General features: G+C 43.9%; 2 protein-coding genes and 2 non-coding genes across 6 annotated transcripts in view; 1 reads left to right on the top strand and 3 right to left on the bottom strand.

The window, feature by feature from the left end:
* Positions 1-257: 257 nt before the first annotated feature.
* Positions 258-13,696, bottom strand: st6gal1 (ST6 beta-galactosamide alpha-2,6-sialyltranferase 1). Of its 2 annotated transcripts, XM_076022386.1 has the most exons (10): positions 13,431-13,696; positions 12,852-12,930; positions 2,724-2,930; positions 2,249-2,617; positions 1,885-2,149; positions 1,623-1,720; positions 1,115-1,216; positions 750-924; positions 394-670; positions 258-363 (listed from the first exon to the last, which is right to left on the bottom strand). In XM_076022386.1, the coding sequence occupies exons 2-9, from the start codon at positions 12,861-12,863 to the stop codon at positions 399-401; spliced, it is 1,500 nt and encodes a 499-aa protein (XP_075878501.1). In that variant the 5' UTR covers positions 12,864-12,930; positions 13,431-13,696; the 3' UTR covers positions 258-363; positions 394-398. The 2 variants fall into 2 exon arrangements, with proteins under 2 accessions (XP_075878501.1, XP_075878500.1); XM_076022385.1 differs by lacking the exon at positions 258-363 and having other exon boundaries at positions 372-670.
* A 557-nt stretch (positions 13,697-14,253) lies between these two features.
* On the bottom strand, positions 14,254-14,325 carry trnae-cuc (transfer RNA glutamic acid (anticodon CUC)). Its single transcript has one exon. It is a non-coding gene; the product is annotated as a tRNA-Glu (tRNA).
* Positions 14,326-14,712: 387 nt separating this feature from the next.
* trnaw-cca (transfer RNA tryptophan (anticodon CCA)) lies at positions 14,713-14,784 on the top strand. The gene has a single exon. It is a non-coding gene; the product is annotated as a tRNA-Trp (tRNA).
* A 171-nt stretch (positions 14,785-14,955) lies between these two features.
* Positions 14,956-17,278, bottom strand: part of ncf1 (neutrophil cytosolic factor 1) — a 4,057-nt gene continuing 1,734 nt past the window's right edge. Inside the window, exons 4-12 of one of the 2 annotated variants that reach the window (XM_076022384.1) lie at positions 17,247-17,278; positions 17,092-17,138; positions 16,754-16,876; positions 16,571-16,678; positions 16,372-16,489; positions 16,030-16,143; positions 15,697-15,872; positions 15,359-15,600; positions 14,956-15,074 (exon numbers count right to left, since the gene is read on the bottom strand). The exon at positions 17,247-17,278 is cut by the window's right edge and continues 134 nt beyond it. In XM_076022384.1, the coding sequence (XP_075878499.1) occupies positions 15,380-15,600; positions 15,697-15,872; positions 16,030-16,143; positions 16,372-16,489; positions 16,571-16,678; positions 16,754-16,876; positions 17,092-17,138; positions 17,247-17,278 (939 nt within the window). In that variant the 3' untranslated portion in view covers positions 14,956-15,074; positions 15,359-15,379. Of the gene's footprint in view, positions 15,601-15,696; positions 15,873-16,029; positions 16,144-16,371; positions 16,490-16,570; positions 16,679-16,753; positions 16,877-17,091; positions 17,139-17,246 lie in introns of both variants that reach the window. The other variant, XM_076022383.1, reaches the window with a different exon arrangement.

Genomic DNA, 17,278 nt, shown 5'->3' with positions numbered 1-17,278 from the left:
CTAGCATAGCTCCCTTGTTCTACAGTTTAAAATCTTTCAAGGATTTTGTTCATTGATCACCTGGTTTGTCAACACTGGTTTCACAAAAAATACTTAATGGAATTTGGGCCTTAGCATCTACAAGTGTAGTTTATCTGAAACTTAAATTCATGATTTGTGAATGCTTTTCTGTTTTGCCGTTGTCTTAAATTTTCTGTTGTACCTTTGTATCTTTATGTGTGTGTCCAGTGTATCCACCCATATGTGTGTGTCCAGTGTATCCACCCATATTAAATATTAAACAATACTGACACGGAGGACTAGCCATGCATCAGTCCTTGTTTCAATGTGCCTCCATGCAGGGATCTGTGTGTGTGTGTGTGTGTGTGTGTGTGTGTGTGTGTGTGTGTGTGTTTTCCTCAGTCAGTGGGGCCTCGTCTAGTGGTCTGGGTGCAGTTGAGTGTTCTGAGGCCGGGCAGCTTGACGCGTCCGTGCATGACAATGTCACGGTCGGAGCCCCGGTTCATGCGTTTAACCAAGTTCTTTTCGTAGAGCAGCGGGTGGTACGCGCCGAGCGTGCAGGCGGCATCGAAGAAGCGCTGGTAGTAATGGCAGAGCTCCGTTCTCCTGCGGGATGGCAGGAACTCGTACACGTGTACCACCTCACACAGGGACATCATTAGGACAGTACCTGCCACAGACAGACATGGGGAGCTTTAAAACAACGGACAGTAGGCTTGCAGAAGGTTTTGGGATGGATTTGCACGAACCGAGCAGGCCGGAGGAAGGCGGGTTCTTCTGGATGGGCTCGGCCATGTTGTCTTGTATTAGCTGCCAGACCTGCCACTCAAAACTGGGGTGCAGGATGTAGAAAGGCTGCAGAGGGTGGAGCCTGCGGTACCTCTGGTACTGCGTGAAGATCGGGTAGTCTGTCCTGTTGAACCACTGGGGAGATGGAACACATTGCATCACATGTCTGTAGACCATGCATCATTGTTAGAACACACAAATATGGCCAGAGAAAAAATTGCGCTAACAGGGAGGACTGATTCAGCATGTCACAATAGCGATGTGACATGCTGAATCAGTCAGTAACAATGTGTTCATTTCCTGTATCACAGGCTGTCTTCTTCACCTGAGTGAGGTCAGCAGAGAAGGGGGCAGGGTCCCAGGCTACCAAAGCGCCTGAACTGTAAAGTGAACTGGACAGGAAGCGATGGTCATCAGAAGCCATCACCTGGGGAAAACGGGTACAAGTGTCACAGAAAAATCATCTCCATATCCAGTCAGTAACGTGTCAGACTATAAAATAATGTAGTTGTGGAACATGTACATGTATGTATATCTCAGGAACGTTTAGATCATGTAAAGAGAGAACATATAGGGGTTGATCGTCAGGACATATATCACAGTAGATGATGTAGAAGTAATTCCTGCGTTTCCGTATCAAGTAAACAGATTGTGTAGAGAGTAGATATAGAAACACAGAAACACACAGAAGAGCACCGTGTAGAAACAGATGATGTGTGTGTGTTCATCATCAGAAGTAGATAATGTCAGCATAATTTCTGATGCATTGAGTAAAATGTGTTTTTTGTTTGCATTGTTGATTGCATTGTTTGCAAGTGCATTGCCAGAGTTACCTGTGAGTTGATGAGGCGGATGGTTGTTTTGGAGCCGACATCTTTCTCATAGCCAGAGGTTGGCGCAGCATTAAAACGCAGCACTGCATCGTGGGTGTCTGCGGTTAACAAGTAACATCAAAAGAAGTTAGCAAAACTGCAATCATATCTAGAGAGTGGTCCCCTGAACATTTCTCAAACCACATCCTGTGACTTTTGCTGCTGTTATGATTGGCTGTTTGTTTGCCATTTGTGCAAAACAAAAAAACAACAAAAACCTCACCGATTTCTTTGCCCAGACCTGAGCTGCGTAGCGAGCCGGCCGAGGACACCACGGCACAGCTCCTGAACGGGCCCAGCTCCGCCCTTAGCTGCCTCACCGGCAGCTGGGCCGCCCACGGCAGCAAGGAGAAAGGCCGGAGGTCAGAGGTCAAGGTTGTGACTTCTACCTTTTCTTTCAGCTGACAAAGTAGTTCCGAGCCACTCAGCTTTCGCTTGTGGGACCCGGCGCCGGGACCAGAGATCTCCACCCCATATTTATTCATTGCCTGAAAGGTTCAGGATGACAGTAAGCTAGTTAATAGACACCATCAGACAGCAAAGGTATCACATGGGCTCATTTTCTTCTCGTTCTGCATGAAGGTCACCTGGTAATTCTGCACCACCTTCTTCAGTCTGCTTCCCAGCATGCGACTGGACATCTCATCGTCCCACACCTCGGCGAGGGGTCCATTAGGACCAAAGAACTCAGCGTCCCCTCCTTTGCCACTCAGCTCCCCTCTCTTCCTGCCCCCAAACAGGGTCTCCAGGGCCCGAGTGAAGGGGCGGGGCAGCAGGTGGGTGAAGAAGCCAGATGGCGCCCGATCTCTCTGCTTCCTCTTGTTCGGGGAATCAGCTGAGTCGTGGCTGCGATTCGAGGAGGATAGGACCGGGATTGGACGATGTGGGTCACCTGGGACAACACCCGGAAGCTTCTGAGGGTCGATGTACATGGGCTTAGCCCCACCCCTCTGAACCTGGGGGAGTCAGGGTTACGACAGGGCCACAGAGGAGAACAGTTTGAGTCAGAGCCGCTTGGTGTGGTGAAGCCAACAAAAGTGAACGGCACAGCAAATGTCGTACCTTTGTGACGGAGTGAGTGCGAGGTTGAGCCCGGGTTCGTGCACGGACCCCGAATATGGCGTCGGTGACAGGGACGCTGTTCTCAGCGCAGAAGGCGTAGAGCAGAGCCATGGCGATACAGAAGAAGGTCATGCAGACCGCTCCGCGGCGAGCGCGACGCCGCAGCCGCCACATCAGGCTGACCCGGTCCACTGTTGCCCCGTGAATCTGAGGATGGCACGAGACAACATACTGAAGTCAAACTGACAGGAACTGAACAAACTGGGTTCACACAATTGTGACAGAAAGAGCATGTTGGCCCTGAGGAGAGAGATCCACCGGAGAGAGTTAGATAGATATGCAGTATGTCACAAAAATGAGTACACCCCTTACATTTCTACAAATATTGAATTATACCTGTAGGAACTATGTTGTATTTATTTATTTATTTTTTAGTTTCCCTTAAAGTCAAGTCATCAGGTTCATGATCTCTACTGGCAGTTTTTGGTATCACATAAAGCACCTTGATTGAATGGCAGACGAAGGCCAGATTGGATTTTGTTAAAGCAATGAATATTGGAATTGGAGGCGCCAGCAAGCGAATGGTTTTCAATTTGTTTTGAGTACCTTTTTGAATCAGTTTAGATCATTCTATCATCTGTTGTATTATGTTTGCCATTTGTGCCCTTTTTGGAATCACTGGACATACAAATATTAGGACCTTTTTTCTCTCGACATCTTGATTCTTAAGATTTTTGGACATATTATAACCACCTTGGCATCCAAGTAAATGCCTTAAAAGAACACATTACAATATCTTTTCATGGGACAGCACTGAAGATAATGACACTGAGATATAATGTAAAGTAGTCAGTGTAGAGCATGTATACCAGTGTAAATTTACTGTCCCATCAGAATAACTCAACACACATGATACGTGTCTAAACAACTAGCAAAAAGAGAGAGTACACTCCTCAGAGAAAGTGTCCAAATTGGGCCCAATTAACCCTAACCCTAGCTCCACGGTGTCATGTGACTTGTTAATGTTACAAGGTCTCAGGTATGAAAGGGGAGCAGGTGTGTAAAATTTTGTGATATCACTCTCACACTCTCTGATACTGGTGACTGGAAGTTCAACATGACACCTCTTGGCATAGAACTCTCTGAGGATTTGAATAAAAGAATTGTTGCTACACATGAAGATGGCCAAGACTATAAGAACATTATCAGAACCCTGAAACTGAGCCGTAGCATGGTGTCAAGCGTGTGTCAGCAACCAGGTGTGCCAACATACTGAAGCAGAAGATGATGCCCTCCCTTAGGAAACTTGGTCGTAGGGCAGTATTCCAACACAATAACGAGTCCCAAAACACCTCCAAGGTGACCAGTGCCTTGCTAAAGAAGCTGAGGTAAAAGGTGATGGTATGGCCAAGCATGTCTCCAGACTTAAATAAATCCTATTGCGCATCAGTGAGGCATCCTCAAATGGAAGGTAGAGGACAGCAAGGTCTCTACCATCTGCCACCTCCGTGGTGTCATCATGGAAGGGCGGAAGAGGATTCCAGTGGCAACCTGTGAAGCTCTGGTGAACTCTATCGCTAATACCAACAACATTCGGTATTTTACTGAACTGTTCGGTAAACCCTGTTCGGTTCAATACACAATAGCAAACAATGTTATTTCGGTACGTTTCAACCAGTCACAATACTCTACTAAAGCTTGGCGCAGCAGTGCATGTTGTGCAAGTAGATCCACTCCAGAGATGAGACTAGTGGTGCGCGGCTCAGGGTTTTTGACGACCCGCTGGTCCCGCAGCTATCAGTAATTTCCCTCGTCCCCGCTTGCCCTGCACAACCATATCAATTATCACAACCCGCCTCAGCCCGTAAATTGCTGTCATTAAATAGACTAATACAGCGCCTTGCAAAAGTATTCACCCCCCCTTTGCTTTTATCTATTTTGTTGGATTTCAGCCTGTAATTTAAATGTTTTTCATCTGAATATTTTGTGAGATGCATCTGCACAAAGTAATCTAAGTTGGTGAAGTGAAATGAGAAAAAAATATATAAAAGAATAATTTAAAGAAATAAAAGTGGAAATTGGCATGTGCATATGTATTCACCCCCTTTGCTATGAAGCCCCTTAAAAAGTGCTGGTGCAATCCATTACCTTCACAAGTCACAGAATTAGTTCAATGAAGTCCACTTGTGTTCAATCTAAGTGTCACATGATGTGTCAGTATAAACACACCTTCTCTGAGAGGCCCCAATGGGCTGCAACTCTACTTAGCAAGAAGAATCACATCATGAAGACCAAGGAGCTCTCCAAACAAGTCAGGGACAAAGTTATAGAGGGATACAAGTCAGGACTGGATTACAAAAAAACATCTACATCTTTGATGATCCCCCGGAGCACCATAAAATCTATAATCGCCAAATGGAAACAACACGGGACCACAACAAACCTGCCAAGACAGGGCCGACCACCAAAACTCACAGACCGGGCAAAGAGGACATTATCAGAGAGTAAGGTATCCCTGAAGGAGCTGCAGAGTTCTACAGCAAACACTGGTGTGTCTGTCCATAGAACCACAATACACTCAATAGAGCTGTCCTTTATGGAAGCTCTATTGAGTGTCCTTTATGGAAGGGTGGCCAGAAAAAAGCCTTTATTCAGTGTTAAAACTAAGAAGGCACGTTTTGAATTTGCTAAAAAGCATGTGGACAACCCCCTAAATGTATGGCGGAAGGTGATCTGGTCAGATGAGACTAAAATTGAACTTTTTGGCCACAAAGGGAAATGCTATGTCTGGCAGCAACCCAACACTTCCTATCACCCCAAGAACACTGTCCCCACAGTGAAACATGGTGGTGGCAGCATCATGCTGTGGGGATGTTTTGCAGTAGCAGGGACAGGGAAATTGGTCCGCATAGAGAGGAAGATGGATGGTACTAAATACAGGGACATTCTGGAGAAAAACCTGTTTCAGTCCACCTGTGATTTGCGACTGGGACGAGGACAATGACCTGAAGCATACTGCTAAAGCTACGCAAGAATGGTTTAAGGAGAAGAAGTTAAATGTGCTAGAATGGCCTAGTCAAAGCCCGGACCTCAATCCGATTGAAAATCTCTGGTTTGACTTAAAGACTGCTGTTCACAAGCGGAAACCATCCAACTTGGAGGAGCTGGAGAAGTTTTGCCATGAGGAATGGGCAAAAATCCCAGTTGAAAGATGTGGCAAGCTCACAGAGACCTATCAGAAGAGACTCACAGCAGTAATTGCTGTAAAAGGTGGCTCTACAAAGTACTGACTTCAGGGGGGTGAATACATATGCACATGCCAATTTCCACTTTTTTATTTCTTCAAATTATTCTTTTATATATTTTTTTCTCATTTAACTTCACCAACTTAGATTACTTTGTGCAGATCCATCTCACAAAATATTCAGATGAAAAACATTTAAATTATAGCCTGAAATCTAACAAAATAGATAAAAGCAAACGGGGGGGGGGTGAATACTTTTGCAAGGCGCTGTATGTCTTTGAATACGACTTTTTTTATTTTGTTAAAAAGGTGGTTTCAAACAGCTTTAATGGGTTAAAAAGTCCAGAATACATTAATAGAACGCATTTACCACATTAACCCAAACGTCTCTCTTTGGGCAAACCAAGTAGAATATAGCAGCCTAAGATAATATGACCCTTAAAAAACCTTTCCAACAATAGTCCTAACGCTTGCATGACGTCTGCATCAGGGTGAATGGAGGTTACGCAACATATGCATTTATCTAACGTATCAACATTATGCCTTTGCTAGTCAGAGTAGTTTTATATTAAGACATCGAAACTATACCATTACTGTGGCTCAAAAACTGTGATGCACACCAAATCATGGAAAAACTGTACCGTTGTATCTCTAGTGTGTGCATACACACAGACACACACACGCACACACACACACACACACACAGACACATTTGTGTGTAATCAATACATGTCCTAGAGAGTTGTACATTATATGGAACACTGGGTTGCTGACAGCATTGATCTCACCACGCCCGCCAGGTCAAATCAACAATCATCAACATCAACACAACCAACACGCACTATGAATAAATCTTTATTACTGTGATTTGCTTGGACCAGCATGGTAACACATTGCTAACCAGCCTTTGTGTTTATTTTTTGTTATATTTCTTTGCATTCAGGACACCAGAGTGAAGCCAGTTTATAAGAATCTGTTTAAACACTGACGTAACGGCAGAATAAGCTGATCAAAAATCCTGTTGTTATTCGAGTGAATGACAATGCTGAATTAATAGTAAGTAAGATTAGTATAATTATTCACAATAAAAACTGGCTTATGAGCTAATCTCCTTCAATGTTAGTAAATGGGACAGTTTTTATTCATCATTCTAGGTAGTGGTTACTATGCTACGGAAGCGTATTGCATTCACTTGGCAAATAAAAATCTGTTTTTCAGTGTAATTATTTCTGTTTTTCGTGCAATTTTTTTTCCAGCACTGTTTTTTGTGCTAATTTTTTTCGCCCTGGTTTTCGTGCTATTTTTTTCCGCCCTATTTTCCCGAGTTTAGAGAGCATCGGAAACAATCCCATCCATTCTTTCATTGAGAGCTAGATATAATGGAAGCAAACATGGCCAGCTTGTTCAGTTCAATCAAATTCTATTTTGACATGGGCTTAAGACACTGGGAAATAGTCCTGTCTTTAAGTGATGGCATTACAATCAGTTTATCAACTTTACGTAGGCATCTGAGGACTTTGCGATTGTTTCGAAGGAAAGCCCATTCAGATATTCTCGACATCGCAATGTTTCTCCGAGATCAATTGGATAGATATGGCATGCTCCATGGATACAAAATGATGCATTTGAAGTGCATTCAGAGTGGCTACGTGGTGACATGTGTCACCACCGTAGAGCACACCCATGCCGTAGAGTCAACTGTCTACTGTTTTCTCGCAGGAAAATAAAAATAATAATAATAATAAAAAAAAAAAAAACAGGGCGGAAAAAAAATGAGGACGAAAAACGGGGCGGAAAAAAATGAACACGAAAAACTGGGCTGGAAAAAAATGAGCACGAAAAACTGGGCTGGAGAAAAAAATAGCACGAAAAACAGAAATAATTACACTGAAAAACACATATTTTTTTTATTTGCCAAGTGAATGCAATACGCTTCCGTACTGTGCTGATATTAGTTTCACAGTTTGGTTATTTGATGCTACAGAAATCTATAGATGTCAATTTAGTTTTTCAAGCGAAGGAGTGGAGCAAGGTCTGGCACAGCTTGTCCATAAATATCAGGCTTGTATTCGCAGTGAACTCATAGTACTGAAATTGTAGGTGGCAGAGGTGTTCTGCGGACGCGTACGTATGATGTAAGTAACGTTTAAGAGTAAGAGAAAACGGCATGTGTTGCAGGTCAGACAACTGCAGGCAGCTAAACCCTCAAACAAAGAATGTGTTGTGGAAGTTCTGTTGGCAAGAGCATCGCGATCATGGGTAAAGACGAAGGAGACCATTGAGAAGATCAGCAGATGAATCTCGGGATGTGATCTGACGACGTCTCAAAAAAGCCTTTGAGAACCAACCTGGGTGTAGTGTTGAAGATCAGCGGTGGTATGTTCCACCTCAGCCCAGCTCAGGAGACTCTTTCTGGTCAGATGAATTCAGCAAACCTGAACCAGATTCTTCAAATGAGAGATTGCTAACGCTTCCTTCCCTGTCCGGTGGGGCTACGCACTGCTGGTCGCTACTCTCCCACCACGAAACCGTACACGAAACCGCCGCGCTAAACAATCACATAATAAATAAATCAATAATTTTCTCCATTAAAATCAAATGTGCTGTTATCCTGTAGCTCCTAATGTTCTGATTTTTAATGAAGTGCATTGTTATTAAAGTGCTTTGTGCCATCTGTTGCCATCCCCTGTGCATCCCATATATAACTTCACCCATATAAATAAACAATAAAAGCGTCTGTCCGTCGTAACAGCACCTCAGTCCTCTTCCCCTCTGGAAAGACAGTCTACCACCATGTTGGTCCTTCCTGATTTGTAGCGAAGCATGAAGTTGTTGTTGAGCTGCAGGGACAGCTACCATCCAGCAATGCGCATGTTGGCATCCTTCATTCGGTGCAGCCACTGGTGAACTCAATGGTGCGTTTCCAGGAAGAAGTGTCATCCCAACAGATAGTACCTCAGGGAGTCAATGGCCCACTTCATCACCAAACACTCCTTCTCCACTGTTGAATACGTTGTCTTTCTATCACTGCTCTGAAAGCTTATGGCAGTGAATGAGTTAATATCTGCTTAGGTTTTTTTTCACACACAAGTGCTTGCGTACACAAACTCACAGATATAGCTGCAATAAGATTAAAAGGTTTGTGAGTGTTGTTTTAATCTGGTGCTGTGTGTGTGTGTGTGTGTGTGTGTGTGTGTGTGTGTGTGTGTGTGTGAGAGAGAGAGAGACTGATGCTGATTGGACAGTTGCTGTGACATCACGCAGCAGAATATCCTATTAATTCTTTATGCAGAAACATTGTGATTCATAAAAAAAATATTAAAGACAAACGGAACAACACAGGCAGGCCGGGGGTTACGGAGGCAAAAATTCAAGGCTGATAGGAGGTTGGGGAGACCATGGAGGAGGACGACCAGTTGGCTTCGAAAAAATTCTGAATTCTGCAGAAGCGGTACCCTACCAACACTGTCTAGAGTGAAGGTGGGGAGCCCCTGACCTCGACTAGAGGTGTCGTGGAATTGTGGAAGTAATATGCTGGGTATCTACTCAATCCCACCTACATGCCTTCTGTAGAGCAAAGCAGAGGCTGGGGACTGAAGGGGCGATAATTCATCCATTACTCAAGCTGAAGTCACCGAGGTAGTTCATATGAAGTTGTGGGGCTGTTTTGGTTGAGATGCCAACTTCTCGTGGAAGTTGCCTTTGGACAAGACATCTGCAGTTGTGGTCTCTCTTTTCAAGGAAAATTGGAGGGTGTGCTCCAATGATAGGGGGATCAAACTTCTCAGCTTCCCGAGGAGAGTCTAATTTAAGGTGCTGGAGAAAAAAATAACTTTTTATCCTTTGCAGGGTGCTAAACAGTTCATGGGAGTTTGCCTACCTAGTCCACATGTGTTTTGTGGACTTGGAGAAAGGATTTCATCTTTGCAGATGATGTCAACATATTAGCTCCACAAGCCCTGCAGCATGCACTGGAGCAATTCGCTCGTATAAAGAAGCTGGGATGAGGGTCAGCATCACCAAACCCAAGGCCATGGTTCTTAACTGGAGAAAGGTGATTTGCTCTTGCCCTCTCTTTTGGAGAGGAGATCCTCTCTTGAGACCCGAAGTGTCTTGGGATCTTGTTCATGAGTGGGGGTACCGTAGAGCGTGAAATGGACAGGCAGATCGGTGCAGAGGCTGTTGTCCCGCTCCATTGCGGTGAGGATGGAGTTGAACAGAAAGGTGAAGCTCTTGATTTACAGAAAAAACATGCAATAGGGAACCTGGAGTTCCAGTAGTGGTCATGTCACCCAGCAGTTCGACAGAAGCGGTAAAGCTAGCTGACACTTGATTCCCACTCACACTGTATACACAAGGTAATTGTAATAGGTAATTGCATTGCACACACTGTGAGATGGAATTGCTTTTCTCTTGTACTTGGTGTTTCTTTTGTTCAGTACATTGAAACTATTCAAGGAATAATAGTAATAATAGTTGGAGGCATAAAAATGGATCCCAAAGAAAACAAAACAAAGAGTTTGGTAGCTTAAACAATTTGGGAACAATAGGTACAACTATAAATTCAGTCATCCATTTTCAATACACACTTCTTCCTGAACTCAGTGTTGCAGGGGTCTGCTGGAGTCTATCCCGGGTGTCATAGGGCGAAGGCAGGGTGACACCCCGGACACGTCCATAGTTCATTGCGGGGCCACATAGAGACAAACAAAGACAAACAACCATTCGCACTCACACCTACGGTCAGGTTAGCATTTCCAATTCACCTCGCAAGCATGTTTTTGGACTGTGGGAGGAAGCAGGGAGAACCCGGAGAGAACCCACGCAGACACAGGGAGAACATGCAAACTCCACACAGAAACCTGTGACCGTCGATACAAATATATGTATATATATATTTATATATATATACATATATATATATATATATATATATATATATGTTTGTAAATAAAATTACTACTTATGTGCATATGATAATTCAATTTTGTGGTGGTAGTAAGAGACGCCAGGGGACCCCTCACTCAGTTTGAGACAATTCTGCATTTTAAAAGGGTTGTCTATAAAGGTTGTCAAAATTAAATTAAGAAAAAAGATATTGCACATATTATTACAATCTAAATTTATGGATTTGAATTAATTTTGCTTGATCACAGTTTCTAAATGCTGATGAACATTTCATTACTTCTATTGCACTTATTTCTAATCACTTATTTTGGTTAAGAATAAATAGTTCACTATGTTATTCTTGTTAAATTTAGTCTCTGACAAGAACTGTGAAAGAAACTGATTGAGACGGATATCGAAATTAAAAAGGTCCCGTCAGCAGTTTTTACAATGTGTGTGTTCAAATTGAAGGTCAATTGTGTACTATTTGGAGATTTTTTTTAGAAGATTGGAGCACTCTCTGCACCCTCCCTTCCTGACCTTGCTAGTGAACTACGGTGGCCTTCGAGCACAAACTTGAATACCTCGTCCACCTTCTTCTTTGTTGGTTTACTTGAGGACGCGAGAGTTGCCCTAAATACGTAAACGCGCTGTCAGGCGGGCTCCACCGGCTTGCTTAGAAATATGGCGGTGCAAGATGGCAGCTAACTGGGAGCAAGACCCTTTCTCTGTGTACGCTCTTTTATACGTATAAGAATTGTTTTAAGGGTAGGAAAACCAAATTACTTTTAGTGTACTGTCACTATACACTTTTATTAATGTATAGTATTTATGGGTTGTATGTTACGCTTTAACCATTATAAAAATAATAACTTAAGCCAAAACTTAAACACTGGTCCTTTAAGACGCTGTGATAGGAAGTATAAAAAAAAAACCCTTTCGGTTCCTCTTCAAGGCACTTCGTGTTTACATCTGCACCTCTGAAGTGTTACTGAAGTGTCAGTGAAGCGGTCCTCTGAGCAGATGTGAGCCGTCACACCTGAATAATTCACACTATACTGTCTGTTTCTCAGCGTGACTGACTCTGCAGCACTGGCTGTTATTACAACTGCTGCTGACTTACCGACAGGAGAACAACCTACGAGATCTTCGAAGCTCCATTGTGATGTCGTGGATACACACACACACATGCATTGATTCACTAAGATCTGCAATAACGCAAATAGAGTGCGCGTCTTGTTGGTTTCCGTGTTGTGGGTGATCCTAAGCTTGCATGCCATGCATAATTGCCTACATTCACAAAAGTGGTCAAGACAGCTCGATTTAAATGAGGACTTTAAGCCTGCTGCTTTCTGCCAGAGAGAATATGGGACAGCAGAGTGTCTGCAAGCGACACGACCGCAGCCGCACAACTGTAACCAGGACTGTTTTGTGCCACAGGAGATAAGTGTTGTCTTTGATGCATGCGGTCAATCAGGACACTCCGGCCATCAAGTCACTGCTGGTCAGCGCTGTCTGGACTGACAGTAGACATCACGAGCATGAGGGACTTAAACCATTCATTATGGGGAAAAAAATGTTTTATTGAGCAAAATATATACACATACAAATATGTGCTCTATGGCAAAAAATATATACTTTCTACTTGAGGGATATAGACTTGAATACTAGATGCTTGAATCAGATCGCTCACGTCTGCAACCCGGTCAGCATCAGTTGTCCCTTGTGTAAATTTTGTGCTGAATAAAAACAGTATCAATCACTTCCAGCTTTGGAAAAATTAATTTGCATCCTCTTTGCAATTGCTCAATTTTTGCGAGTTGTGGGGACCTGGTGTGTTATTTTGCCAGTCAAATCTCATTGAACCCCCTTCGTAGAGCAGCTTTGTCCCTAATTAGTGCGTCTAATGATGTTTCTGTACGTTTTATTTTGTGTGCAAACCTTCAGAAAATCAGGCGCACTGAACACCTCTGACGAGTACTGAACCCTGAACTTACCTTGTAGCCCATGACGTGAGGATGTGACGAAGTGTTCCTCACGTGCGGAATGCTGCCCCCTGGTGTCCCTTCATCACCTCTGTGGAAACACACACGCGCACACATACACACACGCACATGCACGCAGTCAGTGGCCTGCATAGACGTTTGTGTGTGTGTGTGTGTGTGTGTGTATATACATTTACAGATACGTATAATTATTCATCTTCTTCAGTTTAGCTATCTTTAATCCTCAATGTTACATACACTTTGCTCTTTTGCACTCTGACCCTTTCACGTTTATTTTTCAGACCCCACACTCCACCTTTTAATGAAGAAAATGAGACAGAGAGAGAACTGAGATGTGAATAGAGACGTGGACGCAAGTGGCCACAGGAAGAGAAGCGAGATGTGTAGACGGGAAGGAAATGAGAAGGAGAACAACAGAATCCAAAAATAAAAATGGAAAATGGAAACTGTTTTATGTGCCACTCTGCAGCATCCTGCAGATATTTAGCAAAGGAATTGCGTGCATTGATTAATTAGTGAGGACAGAGAGACATGTATTGTAACCGCGATGTTACGCAGACGTTGCCCGACCTGGGTAAAGTGATGCTCCTCCGTTTGCCCGCCAGTCGCGCCGTTCCTCTGGTTAATCCACCCTACGCTGCGGGGTCTCTTGTTGTTCCCGCCGCCATGTTTGAGATCCCGAGTCTCGCTGCCGTCGCCGCCGCTGTCGGAGCGCTCCGAGGCCGCGCTCACCGTCCGGTGGCATTTGGAGCAACACGAAACGGTGCAGCGAATTCTCCTCTCAACGAGCGAGGCGAGCGATCTTGCAGCAGAGATGAGAAAGTTCACGCCGAGAGGATAAAAGCGTTTCCGGTAGGTTTTTCACATTAAGACTCACCGTGACTGACGGTGGGTGCTTTCTGCCAACTCTTACTGTGGGGTTAGTCCAACTTCAATTAAACAGTGTTAACATTTTCCCTGAAGAAACGCAATATACATATAATCATGACCAAAAATCACTCCCTGGAGCCACAATACTCCGAATGAAATTGAGTTTAATTTGATCTCCGTGAAGATTAGCTCAACTTGACGAATCTCTAAAGCAGCAAAGGCATGCGTGTGCTTTCTGCAGCGGTTGATGAAGATGCGCAGGGAGTCGTTGTGCTCGGTTTATGTCTATGTGTTTTTGTGGTTTATGCGGTCTGTTGTCTTTAAGTATATTCAAACAATTATATGATTTTGATTATGATTTCAAATATGTCAGTAACATTAAAAGTGAAAGTGAAACTACTAACGCCTATTTTCAAGTCTATTTTTAACACACACACAAATATATGTATATATATATATATATATGTGACTAATTTATAGGTATACCCTGGTAGATTAAAAGAAAAAAAAAAAAAAAAAGACGTTCCCTGACCGGGAATCGAACCCGGGCCGCGGCGGTGAGAGCGCCGAATCCTAACCACTAGACCACCAGGGAGGTTATAAGCCGGCAAGTAAGTAGAGGTAATATATTTTTTTTACAGTGTGGTCGTACAGTATTGGAAAAGGCACAGTACAAGCGTGTCATTTCCAAAATATTCAAAACATTTTATTTTACCGAACCGATTGCTAACGTTTACCTCGACAAGACAAGGGCTAACTCACATGGGTCAACATTATCCGCACGCCTGTCTTCTTCTAACTAATCCCATTTTCAACGTTTTGATAGCATTGCTAGTGTTAGCAACGACAAAGTATTCTTCACTTATCACATTTACTTTAATGTTCGCCAATAAAACGACGTCCTAAACAAACCATCTGTATTGAAAGCGCGATAGTGCGTACATTATCTACTTAACTTTTACTGCATATGTGAGTTGGCCAAGACCTCGTGGCGCAACGGTAGCGCGTCTGACTCCAGATCAGAAGGTTGCGTGTTCAAATCACGTCGGGGTCAGGTTTTTGCAAATTTCGATTTATTTTTTTCTTTTTCTTCTTTCAAATGTTAATATGGTTAGAAATAAAATTACAAAATTGTAACAATTTATTGGTGCGATAGTATAATATTACTAGTGCTGTTTAACCATAATAATCTTCATGTGTGATGGTCAGTGCAGTTTTCACTCCGTTCAGTCCAGCAGTCCAGATTTTATTTAAAATTCCTGACACAAACATTCCACAGAACATCGGAAACCTCTCCCTGGAGCTTCGTGTTGCAGCGTCCAAGTTTGTCCCACAATCTGAATCCTGATGAAGAACCAAAGAAAGAGGTGTGTAACTCCGGCATGCTGTCCTAGACTCTCAACCTCATTTCAAAGAGTGCTGCTGGTTTTAAAGGAGACCTACTTCCTATGACCTACATTAATCCCATTCAAACCTGCAAACTACAGCTACTTGATAACTTTGCTGAGATGAAGCGCCCACAGTGATGTAGCTGCACGTTAAACATTTTCAACAAGCACATGTTTAAAATTAAAATGACAACAATAAAAACAAACCCCAACAACTTAGATCTTTCATTAAGGCCTCACAATAGCTTCTGCTGTCTAATGTTAGCTGCTGCTGCTGCTGCTGCTGCTGCTACTGTTTCTGCTGCTGCCGTTGCTACTGCTGCTGCTGCTGCTGCTGCTGGACTCGTGGACGCTGAGCTTCCTGCGAGTGTTGTCACTGCAGCGTTGTAAAATGAGTTCTGCACTTGGCCGTGGTGGAATGACCGGCGTCTCCTTCTTCTGCTCCCTCTCTGACCCGGCATCAGCATCATCAAGAATGTTTCCTGTGATAAATAAACCACAGTGTTTTTAAGTGCCCACCGGCCTTTGCCGAAACTAATTAATTTGTCTTACTATGTGGAAGCCAGTGGGTTTAGTACCTTGGTTTTTCCTCTCCTTGAGTGGAGACTTGGGCCTGTTCTTGACGTTGTTGTTGGGCTCTGCAAGGCGGCTGTTCTTCTGCTGCAGGTACCTACGACTGTTCCGGCGGTAGGTGTCCTGGCTGAGGCGCTGTCGAGACTTGACGTGAATGCTTTTGGCATTTCTGATCGTGGACCTGGGACAGTGATTAGTGTCAGCATGCTAGCGTGGGCAGACGGGACCTATAACCCACAGCTACTTTGTTTAGTTCAGGATCACAGGATGCATTAGTAACTATGACATCCCTTCATCTACGGTAAACTTGACTGTTTTGTTTTTACAGTGTCATGTACCTGCGTGGTGGGGGTTTCCGTCCCTCCACCTTCTTCCCCTCTGCTTCATACCTCTCTTTCTTGCCGGCTTTGTGCAGAAACATGGAGGGGAAATAACCAGTCTCCTCCCCTGTCCTGTATAAGGAATACTTGTGGTAATTTTAAACACACAGTCGGGCGCCATACAGAAAAAATTAAAACAAATTCCGATCAGTCTTTGTCTTCAAATTGACAGACTGCTCTAGATAGTTGTATGGTAAATGGATGATGGTTCCTCTCTTCTCCCTGCTCTGGTTTTTCTCTTCAACACCCTCTTGACTCCATCGGCTTTTGTCTCCAGTGACTGAGGTTGGACTTCTGTACCTGACAACCCACCAGCCGTCCAGTAGTTTGTGGATCACTTCGATGGTCTCGCCAAGCTCCAGGGAGATCTCATCTTCCTGTTCCGCCTTGTAGGCTTTGATGGTGACATGAAGATCTCCTGCAGGACACAGATTCAGTTAGAGACGCGAAGAATGTGATTGGACATGTGCATAGTCAGAACGGCGGAACGACATCCTGCCTTCATAATTAGGTGCAGCGTCCTCGGCCTCCTCAGGTCCATCCAGAGGCTCCAGGTAGGATGCAGGGACCCAGCCTCGTTTGGACTCACACTGACAGAACCACCAACCTGAAGATGAGAGCAGGAACTGGCTTGGAACCTGCTCAGTGGTAACTTGCAGAAACACTCCTCGACTCCTCTTACCATTGGGGTTTTTCTCCACAATTTCCACATGGTCGTCAACATGCAGGTTGAGCTCATGTTTGGAAGTCTTGGTAAAGTCTGCAATGGCTCTGTAGGTGTCCAGGATGATTGGTCCGGATATCTCTGAGGAGTTTGACACAAGAAAACAATCAGAACCAGGAGGAAACTATTTCTGACAAAGTGGATCAGTGAGACCCTTGTAAAAGATTACATCACAAATCTCTGCATATTTTGGACAGATGGTGTGGTTCATACATCAAAGATGCAGAACAAAACATAAGAGGGACAGCGGGTTTGAACACGTTGATGAGTTTGTTGAGATGAGATTTGAATCCGACCTGTGGCGTTTCCTCCGGTAACCATGACTGTCTCATTCCTCTTCAGTCTGAAGAGAGAAAGTATTTTTTCAATGGTTATGGGCCGTTTGCAGGCCTCATATTTTCAGTTGTGCATGCGCTTGTGTGTGTGTGTGTGTGTGTGTGTGTGCACTGACGCGTTTGGAGCCGGTGGGTTCTCGTCCTCTGG

Source organism: Nelusetta ayraudi, unplaced genomic scaffold (assembly GCF_046127955.1).
Source record: "Nelusetta ayraudi isolate G7.1 ecotype Tasmania unplaced genomic scaffold, CSIRO-AGI_Nayr_v1 ptg000011l, whole genome shotgun sequence".
NCBI lineage: Eukaryota > Metazoa > Chordata > Actinopteri > Tetraodontiformes > Monacanthidae > Nelusetta > Nelusetta ayraudi.
The sequence above is the reverse complement of the archived record's forward strand: the minus strand, read 5'-3'. Positions and strand labels throughout refer to the sequence as shown.